We start from the raw sequence: 21,657 nt of genomic DNA on the forward strand, positions 1-21,657 counted from the left end.
AGGGGGAGATATCAAGAAGGAGGATGCTTGCTATTTTTAAGAGGAACCTTGAAAGAATCAGAATTCAGAAAAAAGGGTTGAAATGGACCCTTCCTGATTCTCCAGGCTTCACTGCTCTTAGGAAAGCCCAAGAAAACTGGAAGCAACCTTGACTACCCTTGGAATTTTAAAGTGAATGGAGCAGAGGCAATGAGGGACTGAAAAGGGGTGCTAGGATAACACCTTTTCTCATTCTTGTCAATTATTTTTCAGTCATGTCTAACTCTTTGTGACCCTGTTTGGGGTTTTCTTGACAAAGACACTGAAGTGGTTTCCCATTTCCTTTTCAACTCATTTTATAGATGAAGAAACTGAGGCGAACAGGGTTAGGTGATTTGGCCAGGTCCAAGGTCCCGGAACTAGGAGCTGTCTGAGGCCAGATTTGAACTCTGGAAGATGAGTCTTTCTGACTCTACGCCCAGCAGTCTATGCACTACGGCAGCACCTAGCTACTTTAAAATACTGAAGTGGTTTGCCATTTCTTTCTCTAGGATAACACCTTAAGGGAATGGAAAATGCTTAAGTAGTTGTGGGGTATCTTTCAGAGCAAAGGGATTTTAGTCAGAGAACTTAGATTCAAATCCTAGCTCTGCTACTTATTATCTATTGGACTTCAGGCAAGTGAATTCACAACTCTTAAGACTCAATTTTCTCTATGTTTAATGTTATTATATATAGATAGATAGATAGATGTATAGAGATATATAGATATAACCTATATCAGATTAACTGCTCTCTAGGGGAGGGGGGAGGGAGGGAGAAAAATCTGAAATTGGAAAGCTTGTATAAACAAAAGTTGAGAACTATCTTTACTTTATTAAAATACTTTATTACAAATTTTTAAAAAAGACTCAATTTTCTCGGAGGATCTGAGTTCAAATCTGGCCTCAGACACTTGACACTTACTAGCTGTGTGACAGGGCAAGTCACTTAACCCCAATTGCCTCACCAAAAAACAAAAACAAAACAAACAAACAAACAAAAAAGACTCAATTTTCTCATCTATAAAACAAGGGGATTGAACCTGGGGTCCATGACTCCCTCCTCCCTCAGGGGTCCATACATAGATTTCAGGGGGGCTCTGAACTTAGAAAGGATAACAATTACACCTTTATTTTCACTAACTGTTGATTTCCTTTGTAATACTCTGTATTTTATGAATTTTTAAGTGTTATTTTCTTTTGGTTTGTTCTATTTTATTTTAAAGACTGGATAAAAAAAGAAGACTACCTCCCTACCTCACTCAGGCACCAAGTGCAGGTGCCATTCATGGGCAAATTCCAATAATGAGCAATACACTTCATCCCTCCTTGGGCAACCTGGTGCCACACACATATACCTCCAAACCTCCCAAGGGCTCACAATCTTAGTGCCAAAATTAGCACAGACACTAGATCAGTTCCACAAGGGTTCAGAAACTTCTCAGCTCAAGAAGCCATCAGCCTTAACCTTGAAGGTAGCTGGGATTACAGGTGTGGTGATCCTCCCCCTCACCACCCAATTAAAAATATGATTTACCAGAATGTCCAAGGGACCCATGTCACAAAAAAAGGTTAAGCATCTCTGGACTAGATTTCCAATTCTAAATCCTCTGAAATACCCTAGCAAAGCATACAGATAAATCAACCTCAAAGATGAAAGGAGGTTGATGTCTTTCTTTCTTCCTTCCTTCCTTCCTTCCTTCCTTCCTTCCTTCCTTCCTTCCTTCCTTCCTTCCTTCCTTCCTTCCTTCCTTCCTTCCTTCCTTCCTTCCTTCTTTTCTTTTCTTTTCTTTTCTTTTCTTTTCTTTTCTTTTCTTTTCTTTTCTTTTCTTTTCTTTTCTTTTCTTTTCTTTTCTTTTCTTTTCTTTTTTTTTTTGTGAGGCAATTGGGGTTAAGTGACTTGCCCAGGGTCACACAGCTAGTAAGTGTCAAGTGTCTGAGGCTGGATTCAAACTCAGATCCTCCTGAATCCAGGGCCAGTGCTCTATCCACTGCGCCACCTAGCTGTCCCTAGGTTGACGTCTTTCTATGCCAGGTAAAATGGCAGCTAAGCCAAGCCTTTAGATCTCCAAAAGCTGTCACACACAGACTTTCAATTTTGCCTCTTCTTCCACTTCTCCTTCCTCTCCATGTCCTTTATCTGGCTCCTGGACTTCAAAACATTTTCTATCTCATCCTGAAACTTCCCTTATAGCCTGAGGCCTCCTCACCTTGCCTGGAATATTCAACCATGCCTATGGCCTTCTCAACATTGGACATCCTACAGGAAGGCTTACCCCCACCTCTTCTCCCATTGCTGAGTTCCCCCTGGAGCCTCCATTGTGTGGAGCAACCCAGGCTGGTGCTCATTCTCCTCCCACCCCCTTTCCAAGCTTTCTCTTCTGGGATCTTCATACCTACAAGGTCAAAACTATTTTCATAATAACACTAAGATATTTTAATTTCTAATATGATAAATACCCATCTCTATCTATCTATCTATTCATCTATTTATTTATCTATCTGTCTATGTAAAACCAAAATAAGCAACTGCTCTGGGGGAAGGTTCATCAATAATTTTAAGACTGTGAAGAGGTCCTGAGGACAAAAAATTTGAGAACTACAATCCTATCCTATAATGTGTACCATCCTAACTACTAATTGCTAAGTCAGCATGGTTTCCTCAAGAACTGGTCATGTCAGGATAACCTCATTTCCTCATTTTTACAGGGTTACTAGATGAAGAGAATGCTATAAATATAATTTACCAAGACCTTCAAAGCATTTGATAAATTCTCTCCTGTTATCCTTGTGGGCAAGATATCTTGGAAAGGTGTTGGTTTGGCAATAGTACAGTTAGTTAGATTCAGGCTGTCATTTTGGAAGGAAGTATCTAGTAGAGTTCCCCAGTTACCTGTGTTTGGCACTGTACTGTTTACATCTTTTTTTTTTTTTGCCAAGTTGGATAAAAACATAGATGGCATGCTTATTACATTTATAGGTGACCCAAAGATGGAAAGGTGGGAGGGCTAGCTAAAGCATTAAATGACAGGCAGGATTCAAAATGATCTGGATAGGCTAGAATGTTGGGCTGAATCTAATTTTTTGTTTTGTTTGGTTTTTTGCGGGGCAATGGGGGTTAAGTGACTTGGCCAGGGTCACACAGCTAGTAAGTGTTAAGTGTCTGAGGCTGGATTTGAACTCAGGTACTCCTGAATCCAGGGCCAGTGCTCTATCCACTGTGCCACCTAGCTGCCCCTGAATCTAATTTTTGATTTGACATTTAATAAGGATAAACAAAATCTCTTACACTTGGGTTAAAAAAAAATCAGGATGAAATTGGTTGCAGTATGCCTAGACAAGTGTTCATCTGAAAAAGATCTGGTGCGTGCGTGCATGTGTGTGTGTGGTTGGTGGACCACACGTTCAATGAATCAACAGTATGACATGACATCCAAAAAAGCTAATGTAATCTTATCCTGTATTAAGAAAGGAATACTGTCCAGAATGTGGGAAGTGATAGTCTCACTTCACTCTTATGTGGCTCAATATTGAGGGGCTTATTGCTTTGAGACATTACAGCACATCCTGAATGGCTGAATAGTCCCCCATCTCACTACAGCTAAAGGCAAGGACAAAGATGGAGGCTGTATCAAATCTGCTTCAAAGAGGACTGGACACAAAGCCAGGAGGAGTAACCCACTCAGCAGATCTTAAAGGAAGCGATTCCACTCTCAGGCACTTGTTGTTTTTCTATTTGCCAATCAAGCGAGAACTCACTGGTCTATCCCTATGGGCTCCAACCCTGGCAGTCTTTCACTTAGCTATTTTCAATGTGCACAGATGACATAAAGTTCTGCTTAGATAAGCTTGGGAACTTAGGTAAGCTTGTGAACTTAAACTTTTAGAATTTGAGGCTTAAGCTGCCTTTTCTAGCTTGTTTCTTTTCCAAATATAGGTGATCGAGCAGTGATCTTGCAGTGGACACTTCCAGCCTTGGAAGCAACCTTATGAATTATAAAATCCACTCCAATCCATCTTCCACAGGGTGACCAAAGTAATTTTTCTTTGACTTATTCATTTTTAGCATTAGATTATTTAGTTCTCTAATGAAATTTTAATCTGTTTCCATAAGCCTCTATTGAATGTAATTTTTATTTCATTGTGATCTGAAAAGTTGAAATTAACATTTCTGCTTCTCTACATTTAGTTGTGAGGTTTTTATTCCTTTATACATGGTCAATTTTTTTGTGTAGCTGCCATGTACCACTAAAAAAAAGTATATTCTTTTCTATTCCCATTCAATTTTCTCCAGAGATCTATCATATCTAACTTTTCTAAAATCCTATTCACCTCTTTAACTTCTTTCTAGTTTATTTTTTGGTTAGATTTATCAAGCTCTTGGAGGGGAAAGTTGAGGTCCCCCACTAGTATAGTTTTACTGCCTATTTCCTTCTATAATTCATTTAACTTTTCCTTTACAAATTTGGATGTTATACCATTTGATGCATATATGTTTAGTATTTATATTACTCTATTGTCTATGGTACTGTGATGTTTAAAATCTAAATTGTGGTCGTTTTAAATTAGAAGCTTTAGCACCAGTCCTTGGGCATTAAACATTTATTAAAACATACAGATATTCCCATAGAGTTCAGAAAGTTGAGAAAAAAGCCTATTTAGCCTAGAGTTCCAGCCTGGTCTGGTTCTTCCTCAAGTCCTCTGCCACAAGCCTGCTTCAATCATGAACTCTCTCTAGCAAACTGATTGTGGAAGTTTTTTATAGGTCTGGAACAGAGGTGGTCCTTACACACTGCTTCAAGCTGATTGGTTGGCATCATCCAAATCCATTGGTTCTGGAGGTGTTCTCAAGGTGTGATTACAATCTAGTTAACTTGAAGTAGGCTAATCAGCAGTTAATCACTCTCACTTGATTCAATCAGTCTAGATTAATCTCCAGGTGGGTCTCTGAGTATCTGCTAAATCTCATTATTTCATCATATTCCCCCTTTGTTCCTTGATGAAACAGTAAAAAATAGCTTTGCCAGTAATCAAATCAAACAATGAAAGTTCTTAAAAACATGAATTGAGAAGACAAGAATTTTTTTAAATCTTCATTTCATCACCTTTTGTATCATCTGCCTAATTATCCTCATGCCATTATGAGAAATTTTAAAATCTAATATAATTGGTAACAGATGTCAAGGCCAAATCCAACACTGTATTTATCATGACATCTGAGATAATTATGGGGATTACCATTGAGCAATATATACAGCACATGCAGTATGCCAGGCTTAAAATAGGTGGATGGGATATACGTCCATGCCACCGAACATATTGGAGGAAACTGAGTCAGGCTTAATCAGATGCATGGGATTGAGACATCCCTGGCAGCAGGCATATTGTAGGGGAATAGAAGCCAATATCCCACAAAGCAACCCATTCCTGTTTGGACCACTGTAATTTATCCAACAGTTCTTCCTTTACTCAGCTGAATCAAGGGGTAAAGCTTAATTAATAAAGAATTTTGCTTACTAGATTTTGAGAAATCCCAGAATAGTTCCCCAAATCCCAACTCTAGACTTCTACAGTTGGAAGAATTAGGATAGCAAGAATATAAGTTCTCTGGGGACAAAGACTGTCTCTTGGGGGGTAGCTGGGTGGCACAGCAGATAAAGCACTGGCCCTAGATTTAAGAGGACCTGAGTTCAAATCCAGCCTCAGACGTTTGACACTTCCTAGTTGTGTGACCCTGGGCAAGTCACTTAATCCTCATTGCCCCCACCAAAAAAAAAAAAAGGCTGTCTCTTTTTAAATTTTTATATTCTCTGGGCAGCTAGGTGGTGCAGTGGATAAAGTACTGGCCCTGGATTCAGGAGGACCTGAGTTCAAATCCAGCCTCAGACACTTGACACTTACTAGCTGTGTGACCCTGGGCAAGTCACTTAACCTTCATTGCCCCGTAATAAACAAACAAATAAATAAGTAAATAGACAAACAAACGAATGAATAAATAAATAAATGAGCAAACAAATAAATAAAAGGAAACAATACCTTTTTTTTTGTCAGCCAGGGAATAGAGTCATCAGATTCTCCCATTCTACCAATTTTCCCAAAAACTGCTTGAGTTTTAAACGGGCCCTTGAATCTGCCTGTGACCTTGTCAACCTCGGCCACGTTTATCGGGATGGACGCGTGGTCCTTGGCCCCCATGATCCTGTTGCTCGCGGAGTACCCCAATTGCCTCACTAACAAAATATATATATATATTTTTTTAAATATTCCCAGTACTTAATTCAGTGTCTGGAACACAGCAAGTGCTTGATAAAGACTTTTTTTTTTTCCCAATTCATTAACCCCCAAAATCATTCTGGTACAGTGGAAAGTGTAATAACTCCAGACCTTGGTTCAGATCCTGCTTCTGATGCTTACTATGCTCATTTACCATCAGTAAGTCATTTAACTTCACTGATCTCCAATTTACTTATCTCCAGAATTCAAGAGTTGGACTGAAAGGCCCCTGAGGTCCCTTCCTACTACATTAATTCCTTTTTATAACAACCCCAGAAAGTAGTCATCCAAGTTTGAATAGCCCCGCCCCCAGTAACAGGAAACTCCAAAACACCTTAATCCGATATTGGACAACTATCATCTATCATGTAGTTGTTCCTTTACTCTAGGTTGGGGTTGGGGTTGGGGGACTAGGTTGGAGACTTTCCAGATCTGGGAAGCAAAATTTCTTTTGATTAAACTTCATTCCTCTATTCAGTCCTTCCAATTCACTAACCAAGTACCTGTGTCTCACCTTCCTTGGGCAGAATAACCTTCCCGGAGGCTTCCCACAACAAAGATGACGAGTCTATAACTCAAGGCCCCAAAGAAAAAACTGTGAAGCTATTATGTCCATCCCCCCATGTTTATAGTAACAGTCAATGCCTAATTGCATACATGGAAGGAGCAGCGATGAGGAGAATCCAAAATGTCCGATAAATCACTGTTTCTGTTTGGCTTTAGATTATCCATGCCTACATTTGGCTATAGGTCTGTATCGAGATGAGGAAGTCACACCAATTTGCAGTATAAGTAGGACCTGTCATATCTTTGTATTTGTGTCCTCATTGGCTAGTATAGAGCCTGGTACATGGGAGGTGTTTAATTAATGCTTGCTCATTAATTGATTGATTGATATAACAAAGCCAAAACCTGAAGATCCTATTCAGGAGGAGTTAGTAAGCTTCTCAGTTGCCCTATTTAACACCTCCTTGCTCCTTGTTCATGTGGGGGATGGATAGCAACGCATTTCAGACTGATACAAAGTACCAGCCTAGGTAGAGCCATCTTCTCTAAAGATTGGGGCTGACTCATACCTTCTTGGAAAGAAGAAAATTGTTTTAGTATTATAGTTTAAGAGAACTTCTGACTCTTGCCTGTTGATAAAGGTAACTGAGGTAGAGGAAGTGATGGTATCATTAGAAATGGAAAAGTCAGGTAGGTGGCACAGAGGATAGAGTGCCAGGCCTTGGGGTCAGGAAAACTCATCTTTCTGAGTTTGAATCTGGCCTCAGACACTTACTAGCTCTGTGACCCTAGGCAAGTCACTTGACCCTGTTTGTCTCAGTTTCCTCATTTATAAAATGAGCTGGAAAAGGAAATGGCAAACCACTCCAGAATCTTGGGGTCATGAAGAGTCGAACATGACTGAGAAGTGACTGAATGACAACAGAATAAGCCACACAAAGCAGATAAAAAGGAGTTGATATAATTTTTTTTTTAATCTCTTCAGGACGGTGAATTTTCTCTCTCCCCCCACCAAAAAAAAAAAGCCCCGTCCCCTTGCTTGAAACCTTTGTTCCTAGTTGAAATTAATTTTAAATTCCAGGACACACACACTCTCTATCAGGCATTTGCCCGAGCCTTTCCCATCCTTGTCTGTCGCTTCCCATAACGCAGGCCGAAGGAGTTCCAGTTGTAGGCTGACAGGTCCTTCTCCCTCTCCACCAGCAATGCTCCTTGCGGTGCGGCAATCAGTCGGCTTCGGGTGGAGCACAGACCCGGCCATAGGGGGTCGGGGGTCTCATCAGAGGGACAGAGTAGCGCCAGTCTCTGTGTCTGGCCTGTCCGTTCTGGTTTCTCAGAGCACCGAGGCCTCCGTTCCCAGGGAATCAGGTGGGCCAGGAGTCGGCCCCGCTGTCCTAGGGCAGAAAAACCAAAGGGAGATGCTGAATCACATTTTGCCCAGCATTTCAACCCTGTGCCACAATGAACCCTGGACTGGATTCAGGCAGCAACACTTCCCCAGAGCATCCAGAGCCTTTCTGCTCCCCACCCCTTCCTGATATAATAGAAGGATTACTTATTTTTTCAATCACAAGGTCTGAGTTAAAATGCTACCTGTGTCATTTAATGCCTGTATGGCCTTGAACACATCACCTCATCTCTCTGGGCCTCAGTTTCCTCGTCTGTAAAATGAGGGTACTGGGCTAGATTATCTCAAAGATCTCCCCTTTTAACTAACATTCTGAAAATATGAATCTGTGACTCTGGATTAGACCATAGAACAGAGACAATGTCTAGGGACTCAAACCACAGCTATTGCCTTTTCTCTACTCCCCAAAGCCACCCAGAAAAGGACCCCAGGTACACGTTCCTATCTCAGAATAGTAAGTACATAGTCTACAGTCCCCTGACAGGACCCTGATGAAACCAGTATTGTCCAATGAGGTACATGGGGAAACGTGTGTGGCATTTGACTACCTATGTCTGAAAATCAACACCAGGAGGCAGTAGAACTCTACTGGGCTGTACAGTTTGACTGGCAGACAGGACTTTTTCCTGTGTATAAGTCCTATGCTTTCTATATATAGTGCCTGTGCATGGAAGACTTACATAGTATTTTAAAAATTCAGAAGCTGTTGTAAAGCCATAGAATCACATAGCATTTAAAGTCTAAAGGGATCCTTAATATTATCTCATCCAATCCCCTAATTTTATAGAAAAAGGAAACCTGGGCTCAAAGATACTAAGGAACTTGAAGGAAGGAAGGAAGGAAAGAAGGAAGGAAGAAAGGAAGGAAGGAAGGAAGGAAGGAAGGAAGGAAGGAAGGAAGGAAGGAAGGAAGGAAGGAAGGAAGGAAGGAAGGAAGGAAGGAAGGAAGGAAGGAAGGAAGGAAGGAAGGAAGGAAGGAAGGAAGGAAGGAAGGAAGGAAGGAAGGAAGGAAGGAAGGAAGGAAGGAAGGAAGGGAGGGAGGGAGGAAGGAAGGAAAGAAGGAGGGAAGGAAACAAGCATTTATTAAGCATCTACTATATGCCAGACACTATGCTAAATGCTTACAAATATGATCTCATTTAATCCTAACAACAATCCTGAGGGCTGCTATCATCCCCAGGAAAATAAAGCAGAAAGCACTTAAATAACTTGGCCAGGACCACACAGCTAGTGTCTGAGGCTAGATTTGAACTCAGGTCTTCCTGACTCTAAGCCCACGGCCCTATTCATTTTAATGCCCAATTGCTATGTGTGCCTAAAGTCACACACATGATAATATAGTTTTAGAACTGGGAATTGAATTTGGGTTCCACAAGCACAGAATCACAGAATCAGAATTCTCAGGGAGAGAAAGGCCCTCTCAGGGCCAACCAGGTTGACCCCAACATGAGCAAGAAAACCCAAGATCTGATAAATAGTACAGTCCTTCAGGCTTTGCTTCAAGACCTCCAGTGAGAGGGAGTTCACCAGCTTGGGAGGCAGCCCATTTCACTTTTGAATGGCTCTAATCACTGGGAACTTTTATCTCATATCAAGCCTAATTCTGCCCTTCTGCAACTAATATCCACAGCTCCCAGTTCTTCCCTCTGGGCCCAAGTAGAAGAGGTCTAATACCCCTTTCATGTAACAGCCCTTCAAATACTTAAAGAAAGAGCTCAATTAATGTATTTTAGTTTTTTCTCTATATAAGCTATATATTCCCAATTTCTTTAACCAGTCCTCGTATGGCATGATTTCAAGGCAATAGACCATTCTGGTCACTTCCTCTGAATACTCTCCAGTTTCCATCAATTTTCTTCCTTAAATGTGACATACAGAACTGAAAACAACACTGCAGATGTAGTCTACAATACAATGGGCTTATATCACCCCTTTCCCTCTCAATGCTATGCCTCCAAAAAGTAGCCTAAGATCACAGTTGTCTTTTTGGTTACCACTGTTGACTCATATTGAGTTGATGGTCCTCCAAATCCTGAAGATCTTTTTTTCAGATGAATTACAGAGTAGTCATTTCTCCCCCCCCCCTCTCTCCATGGAATCTTTATTTTTAATTTTTTATTTTCAGTTCAAAATGTTCTCCCTCCCTCCACCCACCACCCATCCATTTCCATTGAGAAGGCAAGAATTTAAATACCCACCATACATGTTAAATCATAAAAATATATCCCACATGTAATCTTGGAGTTTATTTTTTTGAACCAATATCCATATGAAATCATATCTTAATTGATTCAGTCCAATCTAGGTGTTTTGGGATCCTCATTCAATCTTTTAACATCCTTCCTAGGTTTATATTATTTAGAAGTTTGATGAACATAGCATCTATACTTTTAGCCAAATCACTGATAAAAAATGTTAAATATGAAAATGCCACACTAGAGATCCCATCCTAGTTGAAACTGAGTCATTTGTAATGACTACTCTTTGGGTGTGGCCATTTAACCATCTCTGAATCCATTTAACTCTACTGTATTGTACTGTACATTGTAACTATACTGTATTATCTAGCCTACATCTTTGCTTATTCACAAGAAGAGCATAAGAAATCTTGCCAAATCCTTCACTAAAATCTAGGTAAACAATATTTGTATCTTTTCCCTGTTCTACCAGTCTCATAACCCTCTCGGAAAAGCAAATGAGTTTCATGTGGCTTGACCTGTTCTTGTTTGTTTTTGTTTTGTTTTTGTTTTTTTTGTTGTTGTTTTTTTGAGGCAATTGGGGTTAAGTGACTTGCCCAGGGTCACACAGCTAGTAAGTGTTAAGTGTCTGAGGTCAGATTTGAACTCAGGTACTCCTGACTCCAGGGCTGGTGCTTTATCCACTGCACCACCTAGCTGCCCCTTGACCTATTTTTGATGAAGCCATGTTGGCTCCTTGAGGTCGTTGTTTCCCTTTCTAGCTGTTCATTAGGCATCCCTTTGTGATCTAGAATGTGTCCAAGGATCAAAGTCAAGTTCAAGGCCCTACAGTTTCCATAATCCCCTCTACCCTTTTTTGACATTTACCCTTCTCTGGTCTTTAAGTGCTTCTCTCACTCACAAAAGTTGTAGACAACCTTTCAAAGATCACTGATGGTGGCTAAATAATCATATATTGGCTCTTTCAGTACCTTGGGATCAAATTTGGGGCTTGAACTCATCAAGAGCATTTAGGTGCCTCCTTTCTTTTTTGTTGTTTAGCCATTTTTCAGTCATGTCTGACTCTTCATGACTCCATTGAAAGTTTTCTTGACAGAGATACTGGAGTGGTTTGCCATTTCCTTCTCCAGCTCATTTTACAGAGGAAGAAACTGAGGCCAACAGGGTTAAGTGACTTGCCCAGGGTCACACCGCTAGTAAATGTATGGGGCCAGATTTGAACTCAGGAAAAGTCTTCCTAACTCCAGTTACTGGGCTCTATCCATTGCCCCACCTCCTTCATGAGTGCCTCAAAGATTACCTCTTTACTTGTGTCAGATTTAACTCCCTATTAATTGTTGCTCTGGCATTGGACAGATATATCCAAGGATCATTTTACTTGAAAAAACAGAAGCATAGTAAAAATTGAGTAGCTGTCTTCTCTCTGTCTCCTGTTAGAATCATCCAATCTACTTCAAGCAGCAGTCCTATCCCTTCTTTGAGCATTTTCTTCTTCTCCACAAAGCTTTTTAAACCCCCTTTTTGTTTTTGTTAGCTTTCTTCACTATTCTCAGCTCGATCCAGAGTTTCAGCACTCCTGACTGTCCTTTTCTTTTTTCACTCCTGACGATTCTTAGGAGACCATGCGATCCCTTTTCATTACTCTCCTGTTACCTTATTTTGCTTCCATTTCTATGTTTTTAAATATTTGAGTTGGTCCAAGGGTTCTCTGTGAATCCACATCGGTCTCTTTAGACCCTCTTCTTTTCCTCTTCATCAGAAATGGTTTCTCTGTGTCTTCAGAATCCTATTCTCTTGAGCTTTCTATCTCCTCTAGAATGACTTCCTCTGTAGCATTCTAGACCATGAAATCCTAACTATCCTTTCTCTGAACCCTTTGAAATCTCCTTTCTCCAAATCTAAGCTGCATGTCGGACTTTGACCAGCCTCTCCTATCATCAGTTCTAATATGATGTCATTTCTCTCCCTTCCCCCCCTTCTCCCCATTCCCATTATTTCTGCTTCAGTCACCTTCTCAAGTTGTCTGACTCTTAATTCAGAGCTCCTTCTACCACAATACACTATCCTGTCTCTTAGGCTGAGTCATGATGGGTAAATCCCTCAATCTTTCTGAAAAAAAAAAAAAAGCTTTCCATCTCCAGAAGGGGAAATAATAACTACAGTGGCTTTACCACCTCCCCAAAGGTTCTGATGACAATAATTGCTGAGCCCCAATAGGTGATATGAGTGCCTAATGAACTGAATTATCTGGGTGACCTTAACTTGAATTCTCTTCTCCTGGTCTCATTTTCCCCTTCAGTTGATGAGGTTAACAAGAGGCTAATTTGGAAGGCACTTCAGATCTGTGGCTTTGTTAAACTTCTTATTATTTTTGACAGGAAGAACAATATTGCTGGCTTTGAGTTCGCACAATAGCCCCAACCAATTGTAGCAGATTAGTTGAAATGAGAACTTTGTGTGTGATAGGGGAAGGTGACTGACTCTTGGTGCCCACAAGTTCTCTTCCCCCAATACTCTGGTGAAAAAGGAGATGGGAAGATGAAAATGTCCCAGATTTTATGAAGTTTGGTTTAGGACCTTCCCTTTGATTCTCTATCCTGTTTCTCCCTCCCTACCTCCACTCCCTGAGATGGCTGAGATGGAGAAGAAAATCAAGGGAGACAATGAGCAAATGCCCAATATGGTAGGCTACTGAAGGAAGGACTTGGGCCATGGTTTCAAACTCCCTCAACACCCTCCCCCAAAACCACTGAAAGTCTACCTAAGGGAAAGACTAGATGCTAAAGCACCTTACTCCTAGGTCAGAAAGTATTTATCTGCAGAAGAGGCTTGTCTATCTAGTTTCCATTGCTTTCCAGTGCTAATGAGACCCTTTGGGGAAGGGCTAAGAAACTGTGTGAGGAATAAAAAGAACACCAAATTTGTAGTTTGGGGACCTGAATTTGGCTACTAGCTCTGTTACCTATTACTTGTGGCCTTGGGCAGATCACTACCCTTCCTCGAGCTTCAGTTTCTTTATCTGTAATAGGAGGCAGTTGGATTAGCTGATCTGTACGGTCTCTTCCAGATCTAGATCTATGATACCATGACTCCTTCCTATCTGAACAGTCTGTCTTTCAGGGAGGCAATTCTCTCTACTATCCTGCTGGATGAAGTGAAATCCAGAGAGATTAAACTAACAGCCCAAGGTCACCCAGCAAACAAGCAGCCAAGTAGGGATGGAGCCTAGGGAGACGACTTCTTTTCATTTCAGGATGTTCTCTTAGATCATGGACCACACTAATGGACAGCGCCACAGTCCCCCACCCCAGTCTGGAACCTGGTTATAACTCCATATTGTTTTACTCTGTGACTTTAAGTCACTGGATCTCTCTGATTTTCAGTTTCTCCACTTGAGCAACTTCACAATGACCTCTTTGGATTTTCATGTGCTAGACTGATCTCAATACCACTTGTGTCTATTAGAGTGAAATTTTTTTAATCCCTACAGAGGCTGTGAAGTTACTGACTTCAGAGAAACTTTTATATATCATATGAGTATATAGAGTCAACTTATATTCAAAGGCTATCTATATTCAGAATATGGTAGATTTGATCTGATGACTCATGTGTGTGTGTGTGTGTGTGTGTGTGTGTGTGTAGTTAACCTAATGGGTGATCAGAGATCTTTATTCCCATCTTTCCCACTTTCCTTTCTCAGCTTGTACCTCTGAGGCTGGGGTTTTCAACAGGAGCAAACTTGTCTAAAGTCTCTCCAAATGGGAATACAGAGAGGAACAGGAGCAGCTGCCAACACATGGAGGTTCTCATCCTGCTGGATGACCTAGAACAGAGACAGAGACAGAAGGAAGAAAGAACAAAATCAGCTCATGCCCCAGACTGAGAATCCCCCTGTAGTTCTTCACAGGGTCCTGTAGTGGGTGCCAGTAGAACAATCCAGAAGAATAAGGAGGCAATGTGAACCTTTTGGAAGATCTCCCTTTGATGGGAGAAACCAGTATCCCTGCACTCAGTGAATTTCAAATCTGATGGAGAGGAAGAAAGGAAACAGCCAGACTTAAGAACACTCATAAAGGAACTTTTAAAAGAACTACAAGGGGGCAGCTAGGTGGCACAGAGGATAAAGCACCAGCCCTGGATTCAGGAGGACCTGAGTTCAAATTCGGCCTCAGACACTTGACACTTACTAGCTGTGTGACCCTGGGCAAGTCACTTAACCCCAATTGCCTCACTAAAAAACAACAAAACAAAACAAAAAAATGCATCACTTTGCTCTCTAAGTCCTCAGAGTAGGAAAAAAACCCAATAAAAACCACAGTGGCCTATCTATTCTGGGGATCAGTTTCTTTATTTGTAAAATAACACTCCCAGCTCTGACATTTTGGGCTTCTATGGGTCTGCCATATTTAGATCTGGGTTGTCAAGACACCCTGTTTTCCAGAGCTACAGCCCAGCAAGCAAACTGTGCCCTGAGCTTGGTATAACAACAATCCTTTATGCTCACCCTCTGGACAAACACTACTGCAACTAAATCACAGAACTGATGGTCCCTGAGCTTATATGAAGCCCTGCTATGAACAGACTTTTTGTCACTAGACAACCTTGCCTCGCTGTTGCTGTTCTGCCTCACCACTATTGCTACACTATATACTTTTTTACTGTCTCTCACAAGTTTATAAATCAAGGTTCAGCCACACTAAAGCAGGCCCCCCTCCCAACTAGGGACAGGATCCAGCATATATATATATATATGTCTAATTTGCCTCCTTGTTTGCAAGTCATTTCCCTCACTTTGAAATTAAATTTCTGTTTGATTCCTGACTCTCTTGTCTCTAGCCTGCTCTGTTCAGCTGCAGCCATCCACGGGTTAGAGGCTGGTTCCAGTCTGGTTGACAGGATGTTTCCTGTGTAGCAGAGACAAGTATTAAATTGGCCCACCTCTTTCTCACTCCTTTCCCTATGAGACATCCTTTTCTCAGATCCAACCTACTTTCTTCCTGCTATAACATGAGCTTAATTCTTTCTTCTTTCTTCTGTCCTCAGTGGAAATGAAGAAAAATCCAATTTACAGGTAATAGCCCTTCATAGAATTGGGGACTGTCATTACTTTGCCTTATTATTTTCTAAAAGTCAGACACCCCCGTCCCCACCCCCAGAAAGCCATTTCACCTGATTTATCAGATTAATTGTCTCCATTTCCCAATTTCCTAAAGTCCTGAGTGGGTGTGAGTAGAATGAGCAGCTTCTCTTTGAGGAGAAGGGCTACCTGCCCCTTCCTCTTGCCCTCCCCAGATAATGTCTCCTCCTGCTCTCTTCTATGTTCTCTCTTTGGGACAGTGCCCAGAAATAGCTCAAAAGAGTTAAGAGAAAAGAAGTTGGGAAGAGATGGGAAAGAAGAGGGGTCTCTGTGGGCTAGATAAAGGGAAAGAGCTAGACCCAAACTCCAAAGTCAAATTTGCACTCAGGGCTGAGAATGCAGGGGCGAGGGAAGTGGCCTGTTTCCACATACAAGGACCTATTCCTAATTGTTGCTCATCCTCATGTAGCCTCTCATGCTAGAAACAGAGAGATAACCAGTGTTATGGTCAGAAGGGACCTTGGATGGAGATCACTGGATCATATGACTAATGGTTTGGAGGAAGCAGCAGACATCTAGTCCAGTTTTCACTTCTAACAAAGTGGGAAACTGATGGCAAGAGAAGTACTAGAGGGTAATGCCAAAGTCCTCCTGAAGTCATGGAACACAAATAGTCCTGCATGTGCCTGATGGGAGCTCTTCCTAGCTCTCCTTTCCTGGACTCAGTAAGCAGAGTAGACAAGAAACTGCTAGACTGGGAGCCAAGAAACCTGAATTCAAGCCCTGGTTCTGACTAGTTGAGTGCCCTTAAACAAACCACCTCCAGTTTCTTCACCTGTAAAATGAAAGGGTTAGACTAGATGACCTTAGGGGTTCCTTCCAGCTCATAATCTTGGATAGATACTGTAATGCCCATGTCCCCACCCCACCCTGGGGTAGCTTCCTAAGAGTCTGAATAGCAGAAACTGGTGTGCATATGCTCTTAGGAGCCCCTCCAGTGGACACTGCTTAACAATTCCACACATTAGTGGATGGAGGAGACCCCTGGCAGACACTCTCCCTAATCCTGAGCTATCTAAAGTTTGGATGACTCCAGAGTAGGAATGGATAGTTCAGAGGAGGGAGAAAGCAGTGGAGGTACTCAAGTAAATGAATATGTTCTCTTCATTCACCCTACTATGTCCACACTCTCTCTCCTCTCTCTTTTTCTGTCTCTGTCTCCCTCCTCTTCTCTCTCTGTCTCCATCTCTGTCTCTGTCTCTACACACACACACACACACACACACACACACACACACACACACACACACACACACACACACACACACACACACAACCTCTCTATATAAACTCCTTTCTCTCTTCATGGGGAGTTCCATTAACAATGAAATCACAAGTCCAGTCCTCCTTAAAAGATGATCACTCTCCCAGCCCCTGCACCACAGTAGGACTTACAGAAGGAAGGGAGAGACCTCTGCTGGGCTATTAGGTTATCTGGCAATGACCAGAGCATACCAGACACAAAGAATATCACAGCTGGAAGAATGTCTATCCCTAAGTCACCTTGTCTAATTCTCTATATAATGAATGAGTGAACTGACGCCCAGAGTTGGTCTCACAGCTATTCAAGAAGCCAAGAAAGCTTTTATTCTACTTATGGATTTCTGCCAGGCTCATAGGGTACCACTGTCCCTGTCATCCTAGACATGGTCAAGCTGAGACAAAAGAGTGAACTATCCAGAGTTTCTCTTTGTGTCTTCTCACCAGCTTTGTATATTTCATATACCCTTCTGGTAGCATCTTCCTCCCCTTCTCCTGATCCTCCCCAGTGCCTAGTACCCAATGCCAAGCTCCAGCTGACCAGGACTCTCTTGGTGAGTGTCCAGATGAGACCTGTTTTCCCCAGAAGGACCTCACACTACTGGACCTCTCTCAGACTCCACCTAGACTGATAGCTTCTGTACCTAATCGCTTTCAGAACGTGCTAGGAGACCAAAGTGGGTCAGAGAAGCCAATTTGAGCTGAGTTTTTCATGTTCTTATTTTTGTCCAGACATATCCTGTAGAGAATTCCCGATGAGAAAACTTCCTCTAATATAGATCAACTTTACTCTTCGACATATAGTCTCAGAGAGTTGCTGGGACACTAGGAGGTCAAGTTATTTGCCCTGGGGTGGGGGGCACAGTGTGTATGTGTCAGAGGAGAGACAAGTTTAAATGGAATATAGTAGCTTACATACTTTGCCACTCCTTCAAAAGGAGTTGTGTTTTAAGAAAGGGATTCTAAAATTTAACTCCTGCTAATGAAGAATTGGGTAAAGTCGGTATCAAGCTAAAGTTAGATTGGGGTAAGGTTGGGAGATGTTTCCCAACTCCCCTCAAATCCCATCAGTTGGGAAATTGCCGCACTTGTGTGCAGAGCCCATGTTGCCTATATAATTAATCGATCAAAGGGTATTTATTAAGCACTTATATACTGAGTAAACACTGGTGACAGAGAGACAAAAATGAAAGTCCCTTTCCTCAGAGAGTTTCAGTTTCATCATCTGTAAAATGGGGATAACAGTATCTCCTCTACCTTGCCAAGGATGCAGGCAAGGCTCAAATAAAAGCTATAAAGAACTAAGTTTAAGGAGACATTATCCTTATTTTTGTTTTCACACCATCAAGTCAGAGCTGGTAGTCCCAGTCTCTTGAGCAAACACCTGAACAGAAATCTGTCTTTATAGCAGAGAAAGACAGGGATCTTTCTTCCTCTCCCCATACAGCTCTGCTGACCCTCTCGTAGACATCCTTTGGGGAAGCCCTTCCTTTCCCTTCTCCCAGAGTCAAATCCTCCAAGCCAAAATGTTAATGTTTTGAAGGGCAGGGTGAGGCTTGCTCCAGTTTCCTCCGGCTCTGACTGTATGCATAGGTAGGATAATGAATTCAGAGATGATAAAGATTTTAGAGGCATCTAGTCTAACCCCATCACTGAAGGGAAGAAGTTAAGTGACTTCCTCAGGGTTATGCAGCTAGTAGGTGTCAGAGGTGGAATTTGAACCCAGGTTCTGCTGATTTCATATCTAACCATCACACCACACTGCCTCTACCCCAAATCTTTACCTAATTTATTTCTCAACCAGTCCCATTTTCCCTGGTGTGCTTCAGATGTTGGCTTTGGCCATTATTGTAACTGCTTCCAGTAGGTTCTTGTTAAAGTATTTTAAATATCTTGGATTGTTTTTATGGGGAGGGGACCTTTTGACTCCATAGTTGAAGGGGGCTCCTGGTGAGGAACTTCTACCAATGCAGGTCACACCTTCTCTGTAACTTTACAGTTTCTTGAAGAACGTAGAGGTTAGGTAATTTGTCCAGAGTCAGACAGCCAATATGTGTCCTAGATGGTACTTGAACCTAGGTCTTCTCTACTCTGATTCTACCCACAATGCCTGTTACTTGAAATTATTCTGGAGAGAAAATGCAAATTTAGACAAGGGAGTATTCTTGGGGATGATCTTGCCCCTTTAGGGAATAGGAAAGACCAAAAGTAACAACAGCTATGTTTGTATAGCACTTGCAAAGGGCCACTGAGTACCCCAGCCCACTTGGTCCCCAATGGTCAGCTGCTCAATCCTAACCTGACCTGAGGTCCTGGTTGACGTGCTGACTTCACATGCCAAACAGTTGCTCTGGGACCAATTCTTTCATCACATTGGTACAAACTCCCCTTCTTGCAACATTCAGTTGATCCAGGACTGGAATCCCCTTCCCCCGTATGGATGCTGAGATGCCACTTACCTTGGCTCAGCCCCAAGGCTGAGGGGACAGCAGAGGTTGCTGGAACTTCGGATTGCAATCCAAGGAAGGCAGTTTCTGGGCTAGAGGAAGATGCTCGCCCTCCCTCGCTCTCTCTCGCTCTTTGTCTCTGCCTCTCCAACTCCAGGATCACCTGTTTTATCAAGTCCAGAATGACGTCTTAGAGCTTGGTCCCACCTCTACCTTCTGTCCCCTCCCTTGCAATCCCTCTTAAAAAAATAATAAAATAAAAAAAGCTATTTACTCACAGCCCTATTTTCTGCCCTTTGTCTTTCTTTAGCTCTTGTTTCCCACAAAAGGACTCAGCCTCTCCTTTCTTGTCCCTTTTGTCTTCCGTTTCTCAGCTCTCACTTCCTCAGTCCCCTCTTTCACTCCTTTTCTGCTCTACTAAAAATGTTACCCACTTAGATAACTCCAAGAGTGACTCAAAATGAGGTCCTAGAGTGGGGTGGGAGGCTCAGGTTATAGCAACTTCTTTCTCTTTCTGTCCCTTGGTCAAACTAACTTTGGGTAATTACTGCAAGCTCACCTGGGCAGGGGTATAAATAGTTATAACCATAACAATGATCAATGTTTATTATTATGTGTTATTAACATTTGATTACCAATAATAAATCATTAACAGCAGAGGTGGCATAGCTTAGTGAAGAAGTGTCATGTTAAAATATAAATGGGGCCACCAAACTCTTTATAAGATCCCTCTGGCTGAAAATTGACTTAGAAAACAACTCATTCACATTTTTGTTGTTGGGTAGTTTCTGTTGTGTCCCACTCTTTGAGACCCTATTTGGAGTTTTCTTGGCAAAAATACTAGAGTGGCTTGCCATTTCCTTCTTCAGGTCATTTGACCCATGAGAAAACTGAGGCAAACAAGGTGAATACAAGGTGAACATTCCAGGCAGGGGACAGGCAGAATCTGGGTGTCATGTGTGAATTATAGATATGTGGAAAGGAAGTAAGTGAAAGGAGACTTGGAAGGTAGGAGGGAGCCAGGCTTTATTGTTTTGTTTGGTTTTTGGAGGCACTTGGGGTTAAGTGATTTGCCCAGGGTCACACGGCTGATAAGTACCTGGGGTCAAATTTGAACTTAGATCCTCCTGACTCCAAGGCCAGTGCTCTGTCCACTGCACCACCTAGCTGCCCCTGTAAAGGGCTTTAAATGCCAAACAGAGCATTTTATGTTTGCCCCCAGAAGTAATAGGGAGCCACTGGATTCTACTGAGTAGGGAGGATCATTTGGGCAGACCTATTTTAGGGTAATACCTTAGCAGCTGAGTGGAGAATGGATTCGAATGGGGAGAGACTAGAGGCAAGACCAACCAGAATACTATTTCCATCTTTTTTCATCTTTACTCATTTTAAGGGGCATAAAAAGAAACCACAGAATTATTTTAAATTATGTTTCTCTTAGTAGTGATTTGGAACAATGTCCCATGTCATTGTCAATCATTAACAATTTTTTAATTTAATTTTATTTTTTTGGTGAGGCAATTGGGGTTAAGTGACTTGCCCAGGGTCACACAGCTAGTAAGTGTTAAGTGTCTGAGGTTGGATTTGAACTCAGGTACTCCTGAATCCAGGGCTAGTGCTCTATCCACTGTGCCATCTAGCTGCCCCCAACAATTTTTTTTAAAACAGTTTGTGTCCTTTGACCACTTGTCTATTGGGAAATGGTCTCAGTCATAGATTTCTACTCACTCATTTTACAGATGAGGAAACTGAGATCCAAAGAAGATAAATGACTCATCCAAAGTCACACAGCTAATAAATAGCAGAGTTATCCAATACAATTGCCTTTTGGCAATTGCCTGTTGGTCCCTCCTGATTGATGAAGACCCAGAGGGTGGGATATTTGCAAGATACAATATAAGAAGCATTAAATTTGGAGTCAGAGGGCCTGAGTTCAAATCCTAGCTTTGCCACTTACTATCTATGTGACCTTGGAGAAGTCATCTAACATCTCTGGACATCAGTTTTCTCATTTGTACAATGAAGGAGTTGGATTAGATGACATCTAAGACCTAATCTGGCTGTCGCTCTATGATCCTATGAGAATTTCCACAGCACCATTAATGTCCCCGCTAGTGTGAAAGGTAGTTCTCAGGATGAGAAGGCAGTGCCTGAAACTAGTGGAAGCCATAAAAACAAAGAAGGAAACTTGATAGGTCATCTAGAACAGCCACACTCGCCCTCCCTCCATCCCAGACCAATCCCAGGGAGGAAGATGATGACAACTCCCCATCCACAGAGAACAATCCCTTAGATACTTCTTGTCTTATCTGTCTTCTTATCTTCCCAGTGCATGGAGATATAGTGGGGAGAACTCTTGGAGTGAGAAGACCTGGGTTCCAGCAGTTCTGTCTCTGCCACTGACAATG

At 41.9% G+C, this 21,657-nt stretch overlaps 1 protein-coding gene across 1 annotated transcript; it reads right to left on the minus strand.

Moving 5' to 3' along the window:
• Nucleotides 1-7,838: 7,838 nt before the first annotated feature.
• Nucleotides 7,839-19,493, minus strand: KISS1 (KiSS-1 metastasis suppressor). The gene is made up of 3 exons (XM_043964436.1): nucleotides 19,262-19,493; nucleotides 14,113-14,228; nucleotides 7,839-8,194 (listed from the first exon to the last, which is right to left on the minus strand). Exons 2-3 carry the CDS (start codon nucleotides 14,213-14,215, stop codon nucleotides 7,899-7,901), a joined length of 399 nt encoding a protein of 132 aa, XP_043820371.1. The 5' UTR covers nucleotides 14,216-14,228; nucleotides 19,262-19,493; the 3' UTR covers nucleotides 7,839-7,898.
• Nucleotides 19,494-21,657: the final 2,164 nt, after the last annotated feature.

Source organism: Dromiciops gliroides, chromosome 4 (genome assembly GCF_019393635.1).
Source record: "Dromiciops gliroides isolate mDroGli1 chromosome 4, mDroGli1.pri, whole genome shotgun sequence".
NCBI classification, from domain to species: domain Eukaryota; kingdom Metazoa; phylum Chordata; class Mammalia; order Microbiotheria; family Microbiotheriidae; genus Dromiciops; species Dromiciops gliroides.

What these genes read in the sequence shown, in the direction of transcription:
- KISS1 (XM_043964436.1), bottom strand. Translation starts at nt 14,215, where the DNA reads ATGAGAACCTCCATGTGTTGGCAGCTGCTCCTGTTCCTCTCTGTATTC. An exon ending in TGAAAACCCCAGCCTCAGAG is followed by an intron (nt 8,195 to 14,112) that starts GTACAAGCTGAG and finishes TTTCTGCCCTAG; the next exon opens with GACAGCGGGGCCGACTCCTG.